At 45.1% G+C, this 25681-nt stretch overlaps 1 protein-coding gene across 9 annotated transcripts in view; it reads right to left on the bottom strand.

The window, feature by feature from the left end:
- The window catches only part of LOC112226130 (histone deacetylase 5), an 84772-nt gene that overhangs the window by 5741 nt on the left and 53350 nt on the right, over positions 1-25681 (bottom strand). For 5 of the 9 annotated variants that reach the window (XM_024390413.2, XM_024390414.2, XM_024390404.2 and 2 more), the window contains 23 exons: positions 24177-24472; positions 23892-24048; positions 23544-23652; positions 23078-23211; positions 21906-22037; positions 20782-20894; positions 17332-17451; positions 12075-12312; positions 11755-11960; positions 11299-11601; positions 8575-8728; positions 7242-7375; positions 5297-5417; positions 3337-3386; positions 2990-3097; positions 2704-2759; positions 2395-2482; positions 2046-2263; positions 1762-1880; positions 1313-1446; positions 1050-1134; positions 745-910; positions 327-529 (listed from right to left, as the gene is read on the bottom strand). In XM_024390413.2, coding sequence (XP_024246181.1) covers positions 490-529; positions 745-910; positions 1050-1134; positions 1313-1446; positions 1762-1880; positions 2046-2263; positions 2395-2482; positions 2704-2759; positions 2990-3097; positions 3337-3386; positions 5297-5417; positions 7242-7375; positions 8575-8728; positions 11299-11601; positions 11755-11960; positions 12075-12312; positions 17332-17451; positions 20782-20894; positions 21906-22037; positions 23078-23211; positions 23544-23652; positions 23892-24048; positions 24177-24440 — 3249 coding nt within the window. In that variant the 5' untranslated portion in view covers positions 24441-24472 and the 3' untranslated portion in view covers positions 327-489. The remainder of the gene's footprint in view (positions 1-326; positions 530-744; positions 911-1049; positions 1135-1312; positions 1447-1761; positions 1881-2045; positions 2264-2394; positions 2483-2703; positions 2760-2989; positions 3098-3336; positions 3387-5296; positions 5418-7241; positions 7376-8574; positions 8729-11298; positions 11602-11754; positions 11961-12074; positions 12313-17331; positions 17452-20781; positions 20895-21905; positions 22038-23077; positions 23212-23543; positions 23653-23891; positions 24049-24176; positions 24473-25681) is intronic. The other 4 variants (XM_024390408.2, XM_024390411.2, XM_024390412.2 and 1 more) reach the window with 4 other exon arrangements.

Raw genomic sequence — 25681 nt, 5'->3', positions numbered from 1 at the left:
AATATAATGCGGGTGTGTTTGAGTGTATTTGTGACTGTTGAAATATTTTTGCTGCTTGTTGGCTTTTTCAGTTCTAATGTTCCTGAAAAGTATAAAGTATGACAAGAAATGTACAAAGCTTCTCGGGCCTCATAGCCGAGGTACCCTCCTGGATCCACTGCCTTCTGCTTACAAAAAAAGATTCAAAGAAAAAGCAAGACACACAGGCTCCTCAAAGGTCCCGCCTCTTCCTGCTTTTCCACCAATCACAGATATCCGCCGCTGCCCTCTTTAGGTCTGTGTGTTCCCGCCTCTCCTCTCCCACACACACACTTTAACAAACTCACCTCAGTGAGTTGGAAAGGGAGGCTAGCACAAGTCCATCATTCCTCAGGAAATGGAAAGAGGTGAGGCGAGAGCTGGAAAGAGGAGAGGATGACAGGAGAAGGCTAGTGCCGAAGGACGTGGAGACAAAGGTGTTGCGCTGTCGTGACAACTCCCCATTTCCTCCTACAAGACAGGCTCCTCTTCCATTGGCTCTTCTGTAGACCTGCAGGTACACCAAATAGGAAACGGCATGACAGACATTAGCCTCTTAGTCATGCCAAAATAAAAGCCCTTACCAAAGAAGGTCGTGCAAAGCGTATATGATAAGTCTCAGTGGAACTTCAGGCCCACGGCCTTGTGAATGAATCTGATATCTTAAAAACAGCCATTCCAAAACCACATAAAATCACCAAAAGAGTGAATGGTGCAGGTGTTTACCTGCTGGTCTCCGTGGAGACGGTGGAAGCGGCGGCCTGCTCCGTATCCACGGTAAGCGATGCCATGGCGGTGACCGTGTCGGCCTCGTCCTTCTCTCTCCGCTGGGCATCCATTAAGGACTGGCCCACCGTGGGAGCCAACCTTTGGAGAGAGCTCCAGTGTTTACCTGCAGGGAGAGAAAGATAAGGTAGAGAGAGAGTCGTGTCAGTTTTAAGGGTGACGTGATACACATGACGCGAACACAACTAAGTGCATATGTGCAGGAAAAACACAATGATAAATTTGATTTTAGGGAACTAACTCACTCTGTATCTCGATGACCCTCTCCAGAGAGGCAGCAGCTTTTGGACAGGGCTTCTGTTGCAGGACAGCCTGTGGCAGGGGGTCCAACTGACAGAGAGCGTGAGACAGAGTGTGCAAGAGAGAGTGTAGAGGGAGGGAGAGAGAGAGAGATTGACAGATTGGGATGTAAAAACAAAGAATTTCCTCTGAACAATTACATCCATCTCTACATATAGTGTATGTGACATCACGCCACTCTCCCCTCCTATAGCAGATGATGTCATACCTCATCGCCGAGCAGGGCCGCCACGCAGGACTCTGAGGCATCACAGATGGCCGTGAGGTCGTGACCTCCTTCTAGCGCCAGGACCACACGTCCCCCTGCCAGCTTCATCAGCTGCTTGGTGAGGTGGCTGAAACCTGAGGATGGTTCAACACTGTATTGACCCTGTACTGAGTATAATCGGACTAAATCATGAATTGATGTAAATAGGAGAGGTCTGCACGGGAATTTTAGTTTTGTGCAGGTTTATTAAGTAAAGGCCCCTTATGATAGGAAATAATTGACATACTTCAATATTCCTATGGAGTCTGGCTTTTCTTCTAGTGGTTAAGTACTATTCTACCAGCAGGGTGTAGTAGTGTATATACAATTAGCTGGAGGACCCTCCTATAAAAGCACAAACTATGGAAAAGGCTTGGCAGAAAAATGTTCAAGAGTAATGTTCAACTTACATTTAGCAGTGACGTTGTATCCTCCCAGAGGGGACTGGTGGCCCTCCACGGCATCAAACCCAGCGGACACTAGGACCACGTCAGGGGAGAACTCGTTGGCTATGGGCATCACCACCGTCCTGTTTAACAGACAAGATGGAGAACGACATTTTCATTTCTTACGTTTCCAGACCATCTGCAAGAACTAAGCAGTGTGCTAAATAAGCAGAGCCTGTTCATATGAATGAAAGATCAGTGCCAATGTTGCTGCTCGTTCAGCTAATGACCAACAACCGTCTGTTCACCTGAAGGCAGTCAGGTACTCCACGTCACCCATGGGCGGTTCTACGCCCCCTGTCCAAGCGATGTTTGTGTTGAAGCCAACACCAGGTCCAACCCCCACCTCTTCAGGAGCCCCACTGCCGGGGAAGAAGTTTCCATCGTCGTAGCGATGCATGGAAATGTAAAGTACATTGGGGTCGTTGTAAAAAGCCTGCTGTGTCCCGTTACCATGGTGAATGTCCTGGACACAGAGAATGGATATGTGAATAATAATACATGACCTGCATTGATCACATAACGTATGGTATATATTTTGGTATCATGACAACACTAGCACATAAAGGGCATCGCTAACATATGACCCCAACTCACCCAGTCCACGATGAGGATCTTGCTCACTCCTAGTTTCTGCTGTAGCAGCTTGGCTGTGATGGCCACTGAGTTGAAGAAGCAGAAGCCCCTGCAGACAGACACAAAAGATGTCCATTTTTCTTTTATCAGCAGAAACAGGGAGATTGTTGAAGGGCACTGCCCAGTAGCTACTCAAAAGAGACGTTTGTACCAATTATTGTATCAACCATCACACAGGCCACGTCTCTATGGAACTGAAACCAACTCCCTTGAAGCCCCCTAGCCACTCCCCTGCCCTGGCTCTACCCATGATTCCCTGGGTGTACTCACATGGCAGTGGATTCCTCAGCGTGATGGCCTGGTGGACGCACCACGGCAAAACCGTTCTGAAACGGAGAGGAGAGAGAGAAACAGTTTGTGAGAATGTTGAGTAGGCCTATCCATCATCAAAATCAAGTGCTTATTGATCAGGGTACTACAGTGTCCACCCATGAACAAACCCACAGGGTATAGTACATAATTATTACATATTGTTTGTTTTAAATTAAGGTGAAAGGTTGCCCCTTACAACTTTCAATCAAACAGTAGTGGAACGGAGAGAGGCTGGTAATGTTACCTTCAGTTCCCCGGCGGCCACTTTGAAAGCCAGCTCGATGACGCAGCCAACAGCCATTCTGACAGCGCCTGAGGAGTGCATCTCGTTCCACACAGTGTCACTGTCCACCTGCAGAGGGCAATAGAGAACACACTCATCCCCACCCTGCTACTGTTCTTTTAACACTGATAACATGATGACACTTCTGTAGGTGATGTAATGCTCAGCTTTGTGCTGCTTATGTTGAATGAATATCCTACAATTAAACTGCATGACTTTCTGATACTGTATTATTGAATCTCTACCTCTAAATAAAATGCAAATGTAACTCCATTATAAATGGATGGATGGATAGATCGAACACTCACCCCAATGCCTCCACAGGGCAACACAGCATACATCTTCTGACTGATTGGACCTTAAGGAGCCAATCAGGGAACAAATATTAGGTTGTAGTTTAAACAAGTTAAACACTATTTAGCTATATTTCAACATTTTATCACACACCTTTTAGCCTTCCAAGCAGGGAGTTCTTTTCCCAAGATGCTCGGGATACAGTGCATTTGGAAAGTATTCAGACACCGACTTTTTCAACATTTTGTTAAAGCCTAATTCTAAAATGGATTAAAATCTTTTTTTTTCCTTTATCAAGCTACACAGAATACCCCCAATGACATTTTTGAAAATGTATTTTAAAAAACCATCACGTTTACATAAGTATTCAAACCCTTTACTTAGTTGAAGCACCTTTGTCAACGATTACAGTATGACGCTACAAGCTTGGCACACCTGTATTTGGGGAGTTTCTCCCATTCTTCTCTTCAGATCCTCACAAGCTCTGTCAGGTTGGATGGGGAATGTCGCTGCACAGCTATTGTCAGGTCGGATGGGGAATGTCGCTGCACAGCTATTGTCAGGTCTCTCCAGAGATGTTCGATCGGGTTCAAGTTCGGGCTCTGGCTGGGCCACTCAAGGACATTCAGAGACTTGTCCCAAAGTCACTGCGGCGTTATCTTGGTGGTGTGCTTAGGGTCGTTGTCCTGTTGGAAGGTGAACCATCACCCCAGTCTGAGATCCTGAGCAGGTTTTCATCAAATGATCTCTCTGTACTTCACTCCATTCATCCTTCATCATGTGCCTTTTACTGAAGAGGCGCTTCAGTCTGGCCTCTCTACCATAAAGGCCTGATTGGTGGAGTGCTGATTGGACATGTGGGGTGCTGCAGAGATGGTTGTCCTTCTGGAAGTTTCTCCCATCTCCACAGAAGAACTCTGGAGCTCTGTCAGAGTGACCATCGGGTTCTTGGTCACCTCCCTGACCAAGGCCCTTCTTCGCCGATTGCTCAGTTTGGCCGGCTCTAGAAGAGTCTTGGTGGTTCCAAACTTCTTCCATTTAAGAATGATGCAGGCCACTGTTCTCTTGGGGACCTTCAATGCTGCAGACATTTTTTGGTACCCTTCCCCAGATGTGTGCCTCGACACAATCCTCTTGGAGCTTCCTTCGACCTCATGGCTTGGCTTTTGCTGACATACACTGTCAAATATGGGACCTTATATAGACAGGTGTGTGCCTTTCCAAATTATGTCCAATCAATTGAATTTACCACAGGTGGACTCTGTCCAAGTTGTAGAAACATCAAGGATGATCAATGGAAACAGGATGCACCTGAGCTCAATTGAGAATTCATAGCAAAGGCTCTGAATACTTATGTAAACAAGGTATCTTTTTTTATACATTTGCAAACATTTCCTTATGGAGTATTGTGTGTAGATTGATGAAAAGCTTTTAAAATCCATTTTAGAATATGGCTGTAACATAGCATATTGTGGAATAAGTCAAGGGGTCTGAATACTTTCCGAATGCACTGTATAATTGTTTTTTTTACCATCGATGTCTGCAAGTCCTGTTCTGCTCAGCACCGCACAGAGTGAACTCACTTTGAAGTGTGTGTGTGTGTGTAGTCGACGGCTCAGTCACTGCAGTGCTGTTTTGCAGCTGATCCAGTCATCCCCCCCCTCCCTCCTCTTCTATGAGACCCAGCCTAGCTATGAGTCACCCAGACGGGGGTGGACGGGCGTCTGGGGCCCTTTCCCCTCGACCAGCAGGTCTAAAAATACACCCCCTGCGCCTGTCAGGGGAGCTAAGCCTTCAAACAATCCACCTGACTGCGTGTGAGTGTGTGGGTGGATGGAGGGGAGGGGCAGTCACTACTTTCAAGGATGCTTGGGGCAAATCTTGTTTCCACCATTCGAGCAAAATGGCTAGGGAAACACACACACACACAAATATATTTGAGGAGCAAAGACATGAAGAGATGAGGTTAGGCACCTAAGAGCTTCTTGCTGTCTAGTTTCTGTCTGTTGAGGGGACTGGTGCCATACAGCAGGGTGTGGTATTCTGAATGCACAGTCTGGATCTCATCCAACGTGGCCTTCCTCCCCCGAATCCTCTGTACACGGTAAAGGAAAACGCACGTAGCACACAATACATCAATTTCATTCAGTGTTGTGTTGTATTGCTAATTGGGACGTGATTTTTAAAATTAACTTGAACTAATAATGGACAAAGCTCATTCTCATTTCCACAAAAACAGTGGGGAGAACAAGTATTTGATAACCTGCAAAATCGGCAGTGTTTCCTTTTATCATAGGTACACTTCAACTGTGAGAGACAGAATCTAAAACAAAACTCCAGAAAACCACATTGTATGCTTTTTAAGAAATTAATTTGCATTTTATTGCATGACATAAGTATTTGATACATCAGAAAAGCAGAACTTAATATTTGGTACAGAAACCTTTGTGTGCAATTACAGAGATCATACGTTTCCTGTAGTTCTTGACCAGGTTTGCACACACTGCAACAGGGATTTTGGCCAACTCCTCCATACAGACCTTCTCCAGATCCTTCAGGTTTCGGGGCTGTCGCTGGGCAAAACGGACTTTCAGCTCCCTCCAAAGATTTTCTATTGGGTTCAGGTCTGGAGACTGGCTAGGCCACTCCAGGACCTTGAGATGCTTCTTACGGAGCCACTCCTTCGTTGCCCTGGCTGTGTGTTTCAGGTCGTTGTCATGCTGGAAGACCCAGCCACGACCCATCTTCAATGCTCTTCCTGAGGGAAGGAGGTTGTTGGCCAAGATCTCGCATTACATGGCTCCATCCATCCTCTCCTCAATACGGTGCAGTCGTCCTGTCCCCTTTGCAGAAAAGCATCCCTAAAGAATGATGTTTCCACCTCCATGCTTCACGGTTGGGATGGTGTTCTTGGGGTTGTACTCATCCTTCTTCCTCCAAACACAGCGAGTGGAGTTTAGACCAAAATGCTCTATTTTTGTCTCATCAGACCACATGACCTTCTCCCATTCCTCCTCTGGATCATCCAGATGGTCATTGGCAAACGTCAGACGGGCCTGAACATGCGCTGGCTTGAGCAGGGGGACCTTGTGTGCACTGCAGGATTTTAATCCATGACGGCGTAGTGTGTTACTAATGGTTTTCTTTGAGACTGTGGTCCCAGCTCTCTTCAGGTCATTGACCAGGTCCTGCCGTGTAGTTCCGGGCTGATCCCTCACCTTCCTCATGATCATTGATGCCCCACGAGGTGAGATCTTGCATGGAGCCCCAAACAGAGTGTGATTAACCGTCATCTTGAACTTCTTCCATTTTCTAATAATTGCGCCAACAGTTGTTGCCTTCTCACCAAGCTGCTTGCCTATTGTCCTGTAGCCCATCCCAGCCTTGTGCAGGTCTACAATTTTATCCCTGATGTCTTTACACAGCCTTCTGGTATTGGCCATTGTGGAGAGGTTGGAGTCTGTTTGACTGAGTGTGTGGACAGGTGTCTTTTATACAGGTAACGAGTTCAAACAGGTGCAGTTAATACAGGTAATGAGTGGAGAACAGGCGGACTTCTTAAAGAAAACCTAACAGGTCTGTGAGAGCTGGAATTCTTACTGGTTGCTAGGTGATCAAATACTTATGCAATAAGTCATGCAATATAATGCTAATTAATTACTTAAAAATCATACAAATGTGATTTTCTGGATTTTTGTTTTAGATTCCATCTCTCAGAGTTGAAGTGTACCTAAGATAAAAAATGACAGACATCTACATGCTTTGTAAGTAGGAAAACCTGCAAAATCGGCAGTGTATCAAATACTTGTTCTCCCCACTGTAGCTACCACTCTTGTTTAAGTTACTGAGAGAAATTCTCTTTGGAAATATGGAACGGAGCTGGTCGCCATTCTAGCTGTAGTGTGCAGGGAGCCCTCACCTCACAGCGGCCCAGAAGCCCAGTCTCCTGCAACCGGGACCACACACTCTGGATGCGGCCGGCGTGCTCTGGGTGGATGTGGGTGTTCCCACACATACACTGGTGCTTCAGCATAAAGGTGTCGTACACCAACCCTGAGATGATGGGAGAGAAAGAGTGCAAGAGAAAGATGGAAAAAAAGGGATGGCGTGAGTGAGATGGAGAGAGAGAAAGATAAGGGAAAGAAATAGAGAGATAGATGGAAAGGAGAAAATGTAGCTTTTCAAGGCAGGAAGAAGACCAACCACAGGGCAACCTCTTCAACTTCTCTCTCAGAACAAATGGTGACCACACTGCTCATAACCCCATTACCCAGCAGGTCAGAGCATAATAAGACCATCTCTAATGGCTTTTTTCATGTTAGGACTGTTGGAGATGTTAATGATTCCATGGTGGAGGATGGCTCAATGTCATCCTGCCATCCTGGTTTCATCAGATCCAACCCTGCAGGCTCTCGCTATTATTATTTTCTCTGCTGAAATAATTACACCCAGGCAGGCTGCTTGCCTCAGCCCTTATTGAACTCACTTAGTACACAGGTTCCTAAACTTTTTCACTCAGGGGGGCCTTCCAGCATTGGGGAACATACCGTGCCCCCCCCTGCATGTGCACACAACCATGTCTATTTAAAGCTTATTTCCTGCAATTCTACACATTCTGCTATTGGTTGCAAAGACAATTTCAGTTTTAAAGCTATTTTTTTGGGCAATTGTATTCAATTTTCCATGTCTAATGAGTATTCGTGATATTTGAGTGACTAAAACAATTAAAATAATATGGCCTAAAAAAACATTAGCCGACATGGGCTAGTTGATCTGGACATTTCTGACAAGTTATACATAGCTCTAAGGTATGCATTGACTGACATGACAAGAGGAACTAATGATACACCACCCAATTTCCAAATTGCACCTTGTGCATTGTACTATTACAACTTTCAAGAGTAAGTTGAAAGCCGGACTGAGTACCTGCCGACCCCTCGCCACGCCCCACAGTTTGGGAACCACTGACTTAGTCAACACATCCCATCCTGCAAGGCCATTTGATCATGGACTGGCTAGGGGAGTGTTTGTTTTCTGAAAGTGTATTTTCTAAGGCCAATGGCTTTCGTTAGAGTTTAATGGGGATTCATTGCCACATTCATTGCTACATAAGCTCTACTATCTATCACTATAACAAAAAAAAAAATAGAGATTCAGATCGCTAAGTTGAGTCAGTTTCCTTCATATTGTTCAATGGGTCCTGATCATCTCACTTTTTATGTCATCTGTTCCAAAAACCAAAAGAAGCGTACCTGTAGTGAAGAGGTGCTTGATGGGGACCTCACCCATGGGAGCCCCCTTGATGCTGGCAGTGGCAGGGGAGGACTGGGCCCTCCCCAGAGGTCTGTGGGGCATGCCCGAAATGGACAGGGACGCCTGGAACACATTGAGCTGTTGCAGGTGATGCTGGTCGGAAAATCAGGGACAAAATAACACATTTTTAATACCAACTAAAGCTTTGAATGTCTTTCATCATGAGACACTGCCTGGACTTCAGTGTGAGGGGATGGACTTAGTAAATAAAATCAGCTCTGTGGCTTTCATCATTTACATCAGATAGAAATACTGCAACCTTGAGAAGTGACATTTCACAATAGCTGCAAACTGAATCTGCCACCTCAGGCCAATGGATCGAGGGGAAAATGGGAGGGAGGTGGAGCTAAATTAAGCCAGTTATAGACTAAATATGGGCCCTGGGTAGAAACCCAAAAGGCAAACATATCCCCATACGAGCCTCAAAAGGCAGGGCAGGACAAGGACCAAGCCTTCCCAACAGCCAAAAGACTACTCTGACAATTCCCCAGCTGTAAACAGTGGCTGAGCTAACGGGGCTCTGCTTTCTGTCAATGGGAGAAGCACTACACATCCAGACAGGAGCTGTGTGAGCTCTAGGAAAAAACTAATGCGACAGATGCTCCTAACAGAGATCAAATGACAAGGTTCATGGTTCTTACGCATCTTTTTTTTTTTTTTTTAAACTGCGGACGGTTTGTTTCAAGACCTTGAGATGGGAGCTGAGTTTACACTCGCAGACACACACAGGTCCGGCAGGCCCACACCTTGCTAACCTCTTTTTAAACGAGAGATCCTAAGGCAATGCGGGCTCTCTTATGAGTCTCTCTCAATGTCTTTTCTCTTTCCATTGCACAGGGCGGCTCAGATCCATTTGTATTCAAGGCACCACAGCAGACAAGTAGAGCAGAGTCAGAGGGAAAAAAAGTTCAGCGGGGAGGCAGGGTGTGTGTGTGCAGGGAGGGGGGCCCTTCCGTGTCACTGACTCGAATGCCAAAATAGTTTGAGGTTGTTGTCTCTACAGAATGACTGCATACACCCCTGCTCCCTCCCTCCCTATGCCCCCATACCCTAAAAACTCCTCTATCCCCCTAGCCCGTCACAACAGAAATAGTACTGCAGCAGCATAGCTCCCTGGTGAGAGGTGAATTGGTGTAAAGTGCAGGGGGAAAAGGGGGGAGAAAATGGCTGGTATGGTGAAGAGAGGGGGGAGAAGAGAAGAGTGAGGGTGGGAGGGAGGGAGGGAGGGAGGGAGGGAGGGAGGGAGGGAGAGGGGAATGATTCACCAAGGAGAGATGAGTCACAGATGAGTCCATTCACTGAAATGAAGAAAAAAAAAAGCAGCAAGGGCAGGGGAGGGAGGGTGTGTGAGCGCGCGTTGTGGGGGAGAAGACGCAGCCTGAATTCTGATGCTTTTCTCTCCTCTGATATTTTTTCTCAATGGTGTGTGGGAGTAGGAGAGAGAGGTTTATTTTATAATCTCCCTCTCTGCATTGGATCTTCCTCCCTCCAACGCACAAACAGCATTTCTTAGAGGACCGTGACTACAAAACATGTCCATTCTTTCCCCCCCTCTTTTTAACATTACGTATTAATTGCTGTTAATGACCATAATTTAAAGCCAAATATGGTAACCAACAGCAACATAGCCAACTGTGGCCAATTACTGTATTATATTATAATGTTTAGGTCCTCAAAAGAGTATGAGGTGATGATGAGGATCCAAATGCATGTCATCAACTACTGAGTAGAGTAGCTCTGTCTCGGGCAATGACAGCTAAACCCAAATTCAATCCATCTTGGTGATATATATATATATATATATATATATATATATATATTTTTTAAAATAGGCCACTTGCCCTTTTGCAACTTTTGCTTCACAACTTTTAACTGGAGCTGCTTATCCTCTTGGTAATTTGTGAAAGAACTGCAGGCGATTCATTCTCGAGAGCTTGTTCCTTTATTTCCTGCTAAGTGCAATGGATGACTCACAGGTGGGTGGGAATTAAGGCTCTCGCTCTTCTGTAGGGAGCTATGACGACGATGCCTCGCACAGCGCAGCCACTCTGCCCTCCGAGAGGGGACACCCTTTTCTAAATCACCAGGCCCCCGTAAAATTCAACCCATCACTCGAACTCGGTGTGAACCACAATCTATGTAGCCACATCGCTAATGATGACGTTCCTACCGTTTCAACTGCATAGCCTTTGCTACTGATCTTTTGGTAGGTCATTTCTGCAATCTACAACCCTCCCTGGAGTGATTAGTCATTCTAGACAGTTTCAAGTCATAAATGGCCCATTATAAGAGGTACAATGACGAATCAAGTCACAAGGTTAGTAATCACAGACAGACGTCACCGGAACAGATTTGGGAAGTTCAACAACGAAAGGGGTCTGAATATTTTTACTGCACTGTTTGGATCAAGTAGCAAACATTTCGTTGCACCCGCTATAACACCAATACACTTTGATTTGATTTCAGCAGAATTAATCATATTACAGGGAAAGACAATAAAACTCATGGTTTAGAAATAAACAATTTGGACCTCTTATTGGATCTCTGATTTTCTTACAGAAAGTCATCTTAATTAGTGTTAAACTTGCAAGGCAATACATTTTGTTTTTCTCTATCCAAGTCAAATTAAATGCAAAAATGTCTATAAAAAATGCAGTATTTACTTGGCCGTAAGGTATGCCCTCCTCATCACACTCCCTCAGCTCGATGGCCTCGTCTTCATCATCCTCTTCCTCCAGGTCGCTCTCTGTGCTCTCGCCCTTCAGGGGGGTCAGCAGGCGTTCTGAAGGGGGCGACGTCTCCCCCGACTCTTCCTTCTGGAGCCTCTGCTCCTGAGGACGCCCCTCCCCCAGACGCTCAGACCCTGCCCCCTCCTCCTGCATCTCCTGCGTCTCTGTGAGCTCCTCCTCCGTCTCCTCGGGGTGGGTGGGCGGTTGGCGAGGAAGCTCCACCCCTTTTGACAGAATCTGGTGTGGTTGACAGATGGGGGGGTTAATCACTGCTGCCACATGTAGAGTATACTACACCCCCCAGTCCAGCAAATGGCATACAACACTTTTTTTTAACCTGCAAACAACCATAACCTCTAATACTGTAGTGTTTCTTGTGGTGCCCCCTACCTTGTTGAGCTGGTACTGCTTCTGCTTCTCCAGGAAGTGCTGGTGCTGCTGCTGCATGACGAGCTGCTGCAGGGCCTGGGGGCTCTGGGGGAGGGGTGCAGACTGTGTGCGGCTCAGGGGCCGGTGGCGTGGTAGCTTGTTCACCGTGCGCATACTGTTGGACACCCGGTCCCCCGTCACCAACGGCGACTGACCGTACATGGGGACTGGAGGGAGGAAGTTTCAGAAGAGGCAGTATGTATTTATCTATATTTATCTGCAAGTAGAACGCTCTGCTGGCAGGGATGTAAGAGTATAAATATATATGTTGGTAGATGTACCTGAGAGGAGGGCACTCTGCTGGCGGGCCTGCTCCAGCAGGAGGACGTGTTGCAGTAGGGAGGAGTGACTGCTGTGGCTGTTGGGGGCCTGGGTGGAGTCTAAGTCGTGTTGCATCCCAGGTGGCAGGCATGATGCCGGCAGGGACGAGGTGCTGACAAACTTGCCCGTCAGAGCCCCACCCTGACGCATGGTCTGGATGGCCTGCCTCTCCGCCTCCTGCAACAGCTTCTGATTGGCCTGAGGATGAAAGGGGTGTTAACTAAGTCAGACTGTCTACATTAGAGGACAACTCTGGTTCAGGGGAGTGTGTGCTGGTTTCTATTTTACCTCAACTCATTGGAATGGAGCAGGTTGAGAGTTTTTTTTACAAGTATTTGAAAAAAACATTTAAGAAGCTATTTTTAGAACAAGGCCAGCACTGGAAAAAATGTGCACATATATCTTTATGCCAACAGTGACGGGTTCTGACTTCTAAACTTGAAATATTGTTAATCAAGTATCCCATGGAAAGGAGAAGGGCCACAGTTTGGTTGTTACAGCAGAAATTAATGGTCATCTGTAGGAGGAATGTAAGGTTGGATATGAGCTAGGGGCTTGGAATGTACTGAGTTAAGAAAAAGCAATCACGTAGTTGTGGTCATTGGTATGGGTGGAGAGCTGTAGATTAGTGAGGAATGGGGGTTGAGGTCAGGGAGAAGGAACAGTTTATTACCCACATCACTCAACTTCCTGCCTAGCAATAAATATGTAATGTTTAGAGGGAAGGAGCAGACTTCACCTATATTGGAGTGTGTGTGTGTGTGTGTGTGTGTGTGTGTGTGTGTGTGTGTGTACAGTGGGGCAAAAAGTATTTATCAGTCACCAATTGTGCAAGTTCTCCCACTTAAAAAGATGAGGCCTGTAATTTTCATCATAGGTACACTTCAACTAATGACAGACAAAATGAGGGGGGAAATCCAGAAAATCAAAATCAAATTTTTTAATGAATTTATTTGCAAATTATGGTGGAAAATAAGCATTTGGTCAATAATGATCTCAATACTTTGTTATATATATATATATATATATCCTTTGTTGGCAATGGCAGAGGTCAAACGTTTTCTGTAAGACTTCAAGGTTTTCACACACTGTTGCTGGTATTTTGGCCCATTCCTCCATGCAGATCTCCACTAGAGCAGTGATGTTTTGGGGCTGTTGCTGGGCAACACGGACTTTCAACTCCCTCCAAAGATTTTCTATGGGGTTGAGATCTGGAGACTGGCTAGGCCACTCCAGGACCTTGAAATGTTTCTTACGAAGCCACACCATTGCCCGGGCGGTGTGTTTGGGATCATTGTCATGCTGAAAGACCCAGCCACGTTTCATCTTCAATGCCCTTGCTGATGGAAGGAGGTTTTCACTCAAAATCTCACGATACATGGCCCCATTCATCCATTCCTTTACACGGATCAGTCGTCCTGGTCCCTTTGCAGAAAAACAGCCCCAAAGCATGATGTTTCCACCCCCATGCTTCACAGTAGGTATGGTGTTCTTGGGATGCAACCCAGCATTCTTTGTCCTCCAAACACAACAAGTTGAGTTTTTACCAAAAAGTTATATTTTGGTTTCATCTGACCACACGACATCTGGATCATCCAAATGCTCTCTAGCAAACTTCAGACGGGCCTGGACATGTACTGGCTTAAGCATGGGGACACGTCTGGCACTGCAGGATTTGAGTCCCTGGCGGCGTAGTGTGTTACTGATGGTAGGCTTTGTTACTTTGGTCCCAGCTCTCTGCAGGTCATTCACTAGGTTCCCCCGTGTGGTTCTGGGATTTTTGCTCACCGTTCTTGTGATCATTTTGATCCCACGGGGTGAGATCTTGCGTGGAGCCCCAGATCGAGGGAGATTATCAGTGGTCTTGTATGTCTTCCATTTCCTAATAATTGCTCCCACAGTTGATTTCTTCAAGCCAAGCTGCTTACCTATTGCAGATTCAGTCTTCCCAGCCTGGTGCAGGTCTACAATTTTGTTTCTGGTGTCCTTTGACAGCTCTTTGGTCTTGGCCATAGTGGAGTTTGGAGTGTGACTGTTTGAGGTTGTGGACAGGTGTCTTTTATACTGATAACAAGTTCAAACAGGTGCCATTAATACAGGTAACGAGTGGAGGACAGAGGAGCCTCTTAAAGAAGAAGTTACAGGTCTGTGAGAGCCAGAAATCTTGCTGGTTTGTAGGTGACCAAATACTTGTTTTCCACCATAAATTTGCAAATAAATTCATTAAAAATACTACAATGTGATTTTCTGGATTTAGTAGTGGAAGTGTACCTATGATGCAAATTACAGGCCTCTCATCTTTTTAAGTGGGAGAACTTGCAATTGGTGGCTGACTAAATACTTTTTGCCTTACTGTATGTATGAATAAATTGTATCTGTTCAGCTGTCTGACTTATTGGGTGAATAGACTTGGTTTGAGCTTATCATAGTTGTCCGTGACTTTTTTTACTCTGTTTAATTAGAACCTAACAGCAGCTTTGGCTAATGTATTATAACCATTACAGATAACAAATCCTAAATTGCCTCACACATGAATACATATACAGTTGAAGTTTACATACACTTAGGTTGGAGTCATTAAAACGAGTTTTTCAACCACTCCACACATTTTTTGAGAACAAACTATAGTTTTGGCAAGTTGGTTACGACATCTATTTTGTGCATGACACAAGTAATTTTTCTCGCAATTGTTTACAGACAGATTATTTCACTGTATCACAATTCCAGTGGGTCAGAAGTTTCATACACTAAGTTGACTGTGCCTTTAAACAGCTTGGAAAACAATGCCATGGCTTTAGAGGCTTCTGATAGGCTAATTGACATAATTTGAATCAATTGGAGGTGTACCTGTGGATGTATTTCAAGGCCAACCTTCAAACTCAGTGCCTCTTTGCTTGACATCATGGGAAAATCAAAAGAAATCCGCCAAGACCTCAGAAACAAAACTGTGGACCTCCACAAGTCTGCTTCATCCTTGGGAGCAATTTCCAAATGCCTGAAGGTACCACATTCATCTGTACAAACAATAGTACGCAAGTATAAACACCATGGGACCACAGCCGTCATACCTCTCAGGAAAGAGACGCGTTCTGTCTCCTAGAGATGAACGTACTTCGGTGCGAAAGGTGCAAATCAATCCCAGAACAACAGCAAAGGACCTTGTGAAGATGCTGGAGGAAACAGGTACAAAAGTATCTATATCCACAGTAAAACGAGTCCCATATCGGCAGCGTAGCCTAGTGGTTACAGCGTTGTACTAGGAACCGGAAGGTTGCGAGTTCAAACCCCCGAGCTAGGTACAAGGTACAAATCTGTCGTTCTGCCCCTGAACAGGCAGTTAACCCACTGTTCCCAGGCAGTCATTGAAAATAAGAATGTGTTCTTAACTGACTTGCCTGGTTAAATAAAGGTAAAAAAATAATACAAAAATATCCTAAAAGGCCACTCAGCAAGAAAGTAGAAACTGCTCCAAAACCGCCATAAAAAAGCCAGACTACGGTTTGCAACTGCACATGGGGACAAAGATCATACTTTTTGGAGAAATGTCCTGTGGTCTGATGAAACAAAAATAGAACTGTTAGGCCATAATGACCATCGTTACGTTTGGAGGAAAGGGGGGGGCTTGCAAGCTGAAGAACACAATCCCAACCGGACAACAAAGTCAAGGAATTGGAGTGGCCATCACAAAGCCCCAACCTCAATCCTATAGAAAATTTGTGGGCAGAACTGAAAAAGTGTGTGGGAGCAAGGAGGCCTACAAACCTGACTCAGTTACACCAGCTCTGTCAGGAGGAATGGGCCAAAATTCACCCAACGTATTGTGGGAAGCTTGTGGAAGTCTACCCAAAATGTTTGACCCAAGTTAAACAATTTAAAGGCAATGCTACCAAATACCAATTGAGTGTATGTAAACTTCAGACCCACTGGGAATGTGATGAAAGAAATACAAGCTGAATTAAATAATTCTCAACTATTATTCTGACATTTCATATTCTTAAATTAAAGTGGTGATCCTAACTGACCTAAGACAGGGTATTTGTACTAGGATTAAATGTCAGGAATTGTGAAAAACTGAGTTTAAATGTATTTGGCTAAGGTATGTAAACTTCCGACTTCAACTGTGTGTGTATTTTTTTTCAGACAATAAAAAAAGTGCTATTTAAAGTGAATTTATTGAAACCGTCATATCAACTGGTTATATTATATCGTGGAACACAATCTTCAAAAAGGCAGCACCCTCAGCAGTGGCGGTTGCTTGTAGAAGCCTATGTCTGTGCAATGACAAAGCATTGTTTTGTTCATTTAGCAGGCAAAATGCTCTTATTTCCCGAACAAATCAAGAGACCTATTTTATTGTAAAAGAAAAAAAAACATGTAAAATAACTAAATAATACATAACAGAATATTGTTCAAAATGAAAAAAAGTGATCCGCATCTCACGTCTGGAAATTATTCTTACAGAGTGATAATTTGGAACGGGGCTCAATTTGGCGAGGTGAAATCATTTCAGGGTTACAAACCAAAATCTGTCTTTTCGATATACAGACATTCAAATTTGTTTATTCTGCCTGTTCTTTGGTATTTTCCAAATGTATTAACAATTCCACATTGAACTCTGCATGGGGATGAATTACAGCCATGACATCTGTTTGGTGAGTAGGCTTAGGCTTAATGATTCTGATAAAAATGTTTAGGGCGGCTATAGCCTAGGCTAACCAATTCTAAATGGCACTAGTAGTTCAAAGTAGCATAAGTGGAAAATAGACAGGACACAATCTTTCCAAAACTGCAGCGCTCGTTGTTGGAACATATTTCCCTACTTCAGCCAAGCAGTCCATTAAGAATTTGTGATAAAACTGTCGTCATTTGGCAAGGAATGAAGCTTGTGTATCCCATCAGTTAGATACGTTTTTAATAGGCCTAACGGGAGCTTGTGTGTGTGTGTGTGTAGAAGGAGCGGTCGGAACGCAATTGAGTGAGTGAGACACGGAGGGGAAAGGGAATTTAGGGAGAAGAACTGTGTGATTCTTGGCTTGGTTTTCTTTTTGTTGTGCCACACAAATACACATGTACAAATGGAACTAGAGTCAAGGCAAATTAACATGGTTTTCTAGACAACATTTTGATCTCTGGTTAAAGATGGAGTTTTTACATCCATTTGAGTACTCATGCCCTATCCCTAGTTTGTGTTGTTCAGAATTTCAGTCCAGTACTCACGGTGAGGTGCGAGTTGGCTGGTAGGCCCAGGGAGATGTTGGGCAGCGAGGGGGATGTGTAGAGGCTCAGCGGACTGACTGTCCCATCGGCGTTAAGGGTCTGGTGGAGGGACCGCAGCTGCTGCACAGAAAAGAGGGAGGAAAAAGTGATTGAGTGAGAGAGAGCGTGTGAAAGGGAAAAGGGCGAGAGAGAGAGAGAACAGAAGAGGAGCAAGGGAGACAACCAGCAGGGGTGTTTTCCAGAGAGAGGGAGAGAGAGTGAAGTCTTCCAGCTCACTAAAACATCCCATCAGTGCATGTATATTTAATCTACCCTAGCAACAACGAGAGGGGAAGAAAGGAATCCATCTTGTGCTCGGTCTGACCCTCTGCAGTATAAACAGATAGGACAGGAGCTCTAACCGTAGTGTGACTCATTCTTTCAGCTTGCACAACATGTTTCTCTCCAGAGGCCGCCGAGGCTTCCAGTTCACTTTGAACAAACGGCTGTTATTTGATGTTTGTGCAGGTGTGCTAGCTAGTACCATTTCAGGAGCTTTTCTTACTTGCCATTTAGACTTCACCTGGCTAACACTGTACAGAAACCCCACATACTGTAGGCTGTGTCCGAAATATGTCTTGCCTACTACTTACTAAAAATACATACTGTGTACTATTGGTACTACATACAATTTAGAATGTATGCTTTAGTAAAAACGTATGCCATAAGCAACCAATATCAACATACTAATCATCCATTATAAGAAGGCATCATTTAATGTGCAATCGCACTTGTTCCTTCATATTCTGATTATCAGCTGTTGTCAAACACACGTGATTTTTGGAAATGTTTGAAATCACACATTTATTTTCACATAACCATATTGTGTTCTAAATAGAAGAATGCTTTTTGGGTATTTGGACACTGCCATATTTCTCCCTGCCTTCAAGGGCCCTTCTCTTTTTCAGAACCCCCCAGCGGGTGTCAGCCTTCTTCACAATGACGTTATTAGGGGAAGACTGACTCAACAGAATCTTGAAACAGGGAAAATAAGGGGGGAGAAAAAAGTCACCATGCATCCCAAACAACGTGTTGATCCATGGCAAACTGCCCTATTTGTTGTTAAAACAATGCCACGCTCTCCTTTTTGTGTGCGTCTGACCATTTATCGGCCCGGATCTGCTGGGGCGGCGATGACGCAATAACGTTCTTGATGGGGGTGGCTATTTCGGAAAGTTGCACACAGCAGGCTAACAAGGCACTTATGTCATCAGCAGTCGACTGTTTCGCCGCTTTGAGAGAATGGCAGTAATCAAGTATTTTCAGGGAGGGAGGGGAGGGAAAATAAATGGTCTCGGAGATTGACTAATGCTTTTTATTTTTGTTGCCCTACTTTTGGAGAGAAGACAGGAAGTATTTTTGGGTGTTATAAAATGGCAGGGGGAAGATGGCTGTAAATTGAGTGTTAAGAGAGCAGTCTGAATGAGAGGACAAAAGCTCATTTGAATTCAAATCATCAATCCTGTTCTACCAAATAGAAAACACATTTATCCATTAAAACACAGGTCTTCTAAAACAGATATTTGAAGAGGTAGATATGGAGAGTAAGACAGAGTACCTGAGAGCTATAGTGTTCCAGCTACAGCTATTCTGTAAGTAGCCTGACTACCAGGAAAAACTCAAGTTCCAGGGACAAGAACTGGTAGTTCTGATCAGTGAACTTACAGTATGTTCTGCAATGAAATAGCTAAGGCAGCTAGGCCTATATTTATCTTGTCTTACAAAATGAACAATGGATCAGGTTTTATTATCAAAATGGAGGATAGCAGTCATTCAGAACGCCATGGCTAGCTCTCTCTCCCGCCTACATCCCCTCGTCATCTCTCTCGCTCCCAAGGTTAAGATGTTCCTGGGGCCACTTGATGCTCAGTGTGCATCAGACCAACCTTCCGCCCCCCCCTAGTCTACCAAAGCTTATTTTCAGGCCTTATTCACTGCACTCAGCTGCTATCCTCTCGCCCTAGTTTACAATTCAGCCAAGCACAATGACCATACAAGCGTAAAGAATAAGCTACTATTAGCCCTAAAGAACACAGTCTACCTATTCATGTAACATTCCTCATAAGTCCCCATTGCATTTGACCTATAACTAACAGCAGGGTTGATAAAAACTAAACCAAGTCACCAGGTAGCCTATTGAATCCCCAAGCTGACAAGGTTTTAATCTGTCGTTCTGTGCCTGAGCAAGGCAGTTAACCCACTGTTCCCCGGGCAATGATGACGTGGATGTCAATTATGGCAGCCCCCCGCACCTCTCTGATTCAGAGAGGTTGGATTAAATGCGGAAGTCACATTTCAGTTGAAGGCATTCAGTTGTACAACTGACTAGGTTGTTCCCAATTAGAATGGGTTCCATTTGCATCTGTCTTTCAACACTTTTTATACCAATGCTTCTAATGTGATGACATTTTATAAAGCATGCAGTTGGATTAAATGCGGAAGTCACATTTCAGTTGAAGGCATTCAGTTGTACAACTGACTAGGTTGTTCCCAATTAGAATGGGTTCCATTTGCATCTGTCTTTCAACACTTTTTATACCAATGCTTCTAATGTGATGACATTTTATAAAGCATGCAGTTGGATTAAATGCGGAAGTCACATTTCAGTTGAAGGCATTCAGTTGTACAACTGACTAGGTTGTTCCCAATTAGAATGGGTTCCATTTGCATCTGTCTTTCAACACTTTTTATACCAATGCTTCTAATGTGATGAGACATTTTATAAAGCATGCACTCTGTTGGTCCCTGGTACCACAGCAGTAGGTCATGGATTTTGCATGGTGTGTTATAAAAATGCATCACAGACAAACAGCAACACACATTTCAGGGGTTATAAAGTTCCATAGAAGGTAGAATTATATATATATATATATATATATATTTTTGTTGTTGTTGTATTTTACCCTTTTTCTCCCCAATTTCATGGTATCCAATTGTTTTAGTAGCTACTATCTTCTCTCATCGCTACAACTCCCGTACGGGCTCGGGAGAGAGAAGGTTGAAAGTCATGCGTCATACACAAACCAACCAAGCCGCACTGCTTCTTAACACTGCGCGCATCCAACCCGGAAGCCAGCCGCACCAATGTGTCGGAGGAAACACCGTGCACCTGGCAACCTTGGTTAGCGCGCACTGCGCCTGGCCCTCCACAGGAGCTGCTGGTGCGCGATGAGACAAGGATATCCCTACCGGCCAAACCCTCCCTAACCCGGACAACGCTAGGCCAATTGTGCGTCGCCCCACGGACCTCCCGGTCGCGGCCGGTTACGACAGAGCCTGGGCGCGAACCCAGAGTCTCTGGTGGCACAGTACAGAGCCCTTAACCACTGCGCCACCCGGGAGGCCTGTAGAATTACATTTTGCAGAGGCGAGACCCCCCTAGCATCCTCCCACAGCCCTCCCCTCTCTTACCTCTGCGTGAATGTTGGGGACAGAGCCGCTGGAGCCGTTCTCTGCGATGGCGCTGTTGGAGCTGTTGGGCGAGCTGGGCCCAGAGCCAGGGGCACTGCTGCACATGGAGGACACTGCAATGACAATGGAACAGTCCACTCAGAGACAGAACCAACCCAGCATCCCAGGCAGACAGACACCACCGCCAAAACCCTTGTGTGGTACGGCCTTTCTCCAATCTTGCATCAAACTGTACAAATGTGAAGATTAATGTCTAGGTTTTATCAGGCTGTTTTCTATGAGTATACAGAAAGGTAGAAACAGAATAGACCATCATTGGTGACATATACATGGAATCAGAGAATTAGGAAAAAGGACTTCCAACATTTCTTTGACTGTTTCAAGAGGCCAACATTCTAAGTCCTAATCCGAACTAACCCAAAAACCCTGTTCCCCTTTTCCCTGCTCCACTGCCAGCTAACCCCACCCCCCCAAACCCCATCCCCTTTTATCCTATTCAAGCTTTATGTATTAATCTACATCCTACCCTATAGTCCCTGCTATTTTTGTTTGCCTCCAATAAAGTCCCTATATTTTGTCCCAGAAAAGCTTCTGCTTTCATTAGCAGATGAAACGGGCAAGTTAAATCAAAAGCCTCTGTAAGCATAGCTTCTGTTGTGGTCTCGAGAACAACCAGCATTTATACGGTCTCCTATGTTTACATACTAGTTGCCCATGACTTGGAAACTGGCTAATAGGGCAAACCCTTAAACCTAGCATATGGTAGCTAGCTCCAGTACTTGGTCTGGAAAGGCACTGTGTGGCATGTGTATATAGCCAACCTGGCTAAGTGGGTTATGTAACTAGGTCCTTCTGGGAAATGAGCTTGAGGTGTAGAGTGCCCCGCCGGATGTCTACTTTTACCATCAGGCCAGAGTTGAAATGACCGTTTTATGTTAAGTAGGGTGGTATTTTAGATAGTTGATGGTTCACCCAACCGGATGCTTCTCACTGGGGTTGGTTTACAACTATGAAATGGCACAGGGTGTGAAATTCCAGTTAAAGAGTGTACAATGTATTTGTATGCGAGTATGTAAATGCATGATGGATGAGAGTGTAAATGCATGGTGTGTGTGCGCTCTCACCAGAGATCTCGATGGCTCTCTTTTTGAAGGTGCTTATCACTGTCCCGTCCTTCCTCCTCAGCAGAGGACTGCTCCGCCTCTCAGCTACCTTCTGTTTTAACCGCGAACGCACCTTCAGATTGGGCTCAGAGGCTGTCAGAGAGAGAGTGCGCGAGAGAAAGAGGTGAGTTTAAATGAAAAAGATATACAACAGAAACCATAAACGAGCAACAGCTCATACAGAGTCTATTCAAAACTACTATGGACGGCTACAAATGGGGCTATTTATACAGCTTATTGACTGGGGACACTAAGACTGAAATAAACGCCCATTTGCAACTAACCCCTTCTTCACACAACTGCTTTTTCAGCCCATTGTTGATGCAATGAACGACAGACCAAATTAGACGAATGGAAGTAAATAAAAACAGAGGGATTGGACCCCAGGAAGAATACCTGCTGCTTTGGCAAAAGCTAATGGGGATCCAAATAAACCAATAAGGAGGGATGGGAAAAAATAGGAATTGGGGCAATTAAGCAAAAGCCCCAGGTTTAATTTAATTAGCCTCCAATAGCGGTGCTTTCCACTGGACGTCACACACTCCACCCACCTATGTAGACCAGCCAAGACCTTTAGCCCTGATAACATCATGGGCTTTAGTATGGCTTTCATTTTATTAGAAATCAATATGTTTGGGGTGAGGACGATCAGAGCGACTGAAGTAAGGAGAATGCACACGCACACACTCAGAGTTATACCTTTCAGTCACAAGTCCCAGTAAGCACAAGCTAACAAGTCTATGGAAACAATACCAAACAACAACACGCAATACAATTACATCTAGATCCACAGCAAGCATATATTTAAGCATGCGTCATGGGTCAGCTTCTCAGACCCAGATTAAGCTTACCGCTGGACTAAAACACGTTCATTGGAAAGTCTCCAATCTCCATTTAGTAACCACCCCACTCCATTGGCTTGTCTGTGGGTGGGCTTAATTATTTACGTGAGTGAGTGTGTAGCTATTGCCCACCAGTCTTCACCAACACTGCTGCGATGACTCATTCTGACTCATACCAGCAAAGGAGAAACACTAAAATGTACACACATACCTACTGTCAGACATGGGTAGGTGCCTCAAAGTAATGCAGACCTGCAACCACACACACACACACACAGTGCATCCACGCACCTGTCTTCCGGAGAGGGAAATCATCCCTGACCTCGTAGGACCCCAGTAGCGGGGGCAGTTTGTAGGAGGGCGGCGTTCCCGGAGTGTTACTCTGAGGGGGGGAGTTGGGGTCCAGAGAGGTGTGGTGGGCCCCCCTGATGAAGCCATAACAGGTAAGATAGCAGAATCAGTTGATACTACTTGTGATGTAGACAAGACATTCTCTGACTAGATTAAAACCTCATTATTCATTTGGCATGACACCCCCTGAGGAAGGTAAACAAGACATACCACTCTCTGGAACTCCAAGTATTTTTTAACAGTTCACTCCGGGTCAATGCATGTGTAGGAGCTCTAAGAGTCCTAGCTAAGGTGTAGCCCTTCCTCCATATTCATTAACCATTAACGTCCATGGCTCTTGACCAGTCTGCCCGCTAACGTTAGCCAGCCTCAGAACTCAAATTAGATGTCGATGGTTAGGGCTCACCAGCATTTCTGGGGGAAGGAATGGTTTAGTCCGCCAGGTGTACCAGGCTCTTTTTTGCTCAGGAGGAACTCTTGGAGCTTCAGCTTCACCTCCGTACTGGCAATGGCACCTTCCGGAACAAACCATCAACACAAAGCTATTATAACTAACAAAGACCAACAGCTATGGAGTATGAGGATCTAAACTAGAGCAATAACAGTAGCATTGTATAACTCTATTAAGTAAGTGTCTGATAAGACATAGCTACTGTATATTTCAGTGTTTACTGTCTGAAAGCCTCTCTTCATACATACACCAGATATCTACTGCTCAGTGTGTGAGTGTGTGTCCTCTATGTGTACTACTCACTCTCTTTGCCCTTCTCCTTGTTGCGTAGCATGAGGAGCTGCTGCTCCAGCCTCTGTTTCTCCAGCTCTTCATGCCTCTGCTGCTCCAGCTTCCTCTTCTGCTCCAGCTCCTGCTGCCGCTTTGCCGCCAGGATCTCCTGCTGCTGCTGCAGGGACGCCAGGGGGAAGGAAAGCCAGAGAGAGGGGATGTCAAATGAAGCTCAAACTGACTGATCGGTCCAGTGGCGTGTGGCTAAAGACATTTCTCACCCCACCCACCAGCCTTCCTAAAGCGTATCCCCATTACCTTCAGGTGCTCCTGCAGCTGAACCTCATGCTGGCGTGTCAGAACCTCATGCTGCTTCTGGAACTCAGCAAAGAGGAGCTGTTTCTGAAGCTCCTGCTGCTGCTTGAGGAGGAGCAGTTCATGCTGCAGTTGCTGCTCCCTCATGGCTGGGTCCACCCCTCCTCCACCTCCGCCCAGGGGTCCCAGCCTGGGATCTGTCCTCAGGTCCACAGGACCGCCGCCACCGCCAACACCCTGCTCACTGCCGCCCACAGGGCTCTGCATCCCCGAGGGGAGAGTTGTCTTCACCTCCACAGCTAGATGAAGGAAGGGGTGGAGAGCGGAGAGAGTGGGAAGGAGACAGAAGGAAATGAGAGTAAAGGTGGGAAAGAAGACAGGGAGACATAAGGTAAAGGAGGGGAGCAGACAAAGAACAAGAAAATAGTTTGTTAAATGGTGATCAAATAAACCACAAATAAAGATGAAGTACAGCAGTTCAAAATAGTTTTTTCCCCCCAATCAGAAACAAAATCTTCTGATACTGTGGAAATGTTGAGGTTAAAGTTCAAGGACTGAAGTAATTCCCTTTGATAGAAATTACACTTAACTTAGTTTGACTACCATAATACATATGTCTTTTAGCCATGAGGCTTGGCACAGATCTACTGTATCTTACTGAGTGAAGTCAACAAGGGCACACCGAGTAGGTTATAGAGACATTCATTGCAGTGACAACCAGTTTCTAAGGACAAATATGTCCCATCTAATAGAGTGACCCTGGAAACCAACCGGGTCCATCTTTCAGTGTATTACTGCTTTCAGAAATCAGACCAGGAGTTCAATAATGTTTGGCATGCTAGCTCTCTCTGGAGCCGTTGCATAACTCCACCATGACAGCGTTCAGTAGAGTTGGACACACGACTGTCGTACAGTACACACATCAGGAGGAATAAAGTTTGGGGCCTGTTCTCTCTGCTGGCAAAAGTATGAAGGGTGCAAGTTGTATTTAGAACACTTAAACACTCTCCTAAGTGTACTATTTTAAAAGTATGATTCCACAGAAGTGTGTGAGTGCTTATGTGGTTCCTGAATAATTAAATCACAGTATGTACATTTATACAGTACATACTTCAATGACTGAAGGAGCATTTTTGGAGTGTTTCCATGCGACTGTTAGTGTAACGCAAAAGAGTCATCACTTCATCAGCTGATGAAGAAGAGTAACACGATTCATGGTTTACTAGTTATTCATTTTGTATGGCGCATGTTATCGCCATGAATTACAAGGAATCCATCCGTATCACGCTAGGTAACTCTATACTAGTGTGTCGATGTATGCATTTTGCTCAATAGGAGACAGTATTGAACGGTAGGGATGGGAGTGGACCTTGCTAAAAATAGCCGGGGCGACTATCGATACAAAGAGGGCACATCATTACATAACCTGGGAGGACCACAGTAGGCAGGGCCGGGACAAGGGCAGAAACCAGGGCAGAGCCAAGACCGGGACGAGGGCAGAGCCAAGA

This window comes from Oncorhynchus tshawytscha, linkage group LG27 (assembly GCF_018296145.1).
Source record: "Oncorhynchus tshawytscha isolate Ot180627B linkage group LG27, Otsh_v2.0, whole genome shotgun sequence".
Classification (NCBI taxonomy): Eukaryota; Metazoa; Chordata; class Actinopteri; order Salmoniformes; family Salmonidae; genus Oncorhynchus; species Oncorhynchus tshawytscha.
The sequence above is the reverse complement of the archived record's forward strand: the minus strand, read 5'-3'. Positions and strand labels throughout refer to the sequence as shown.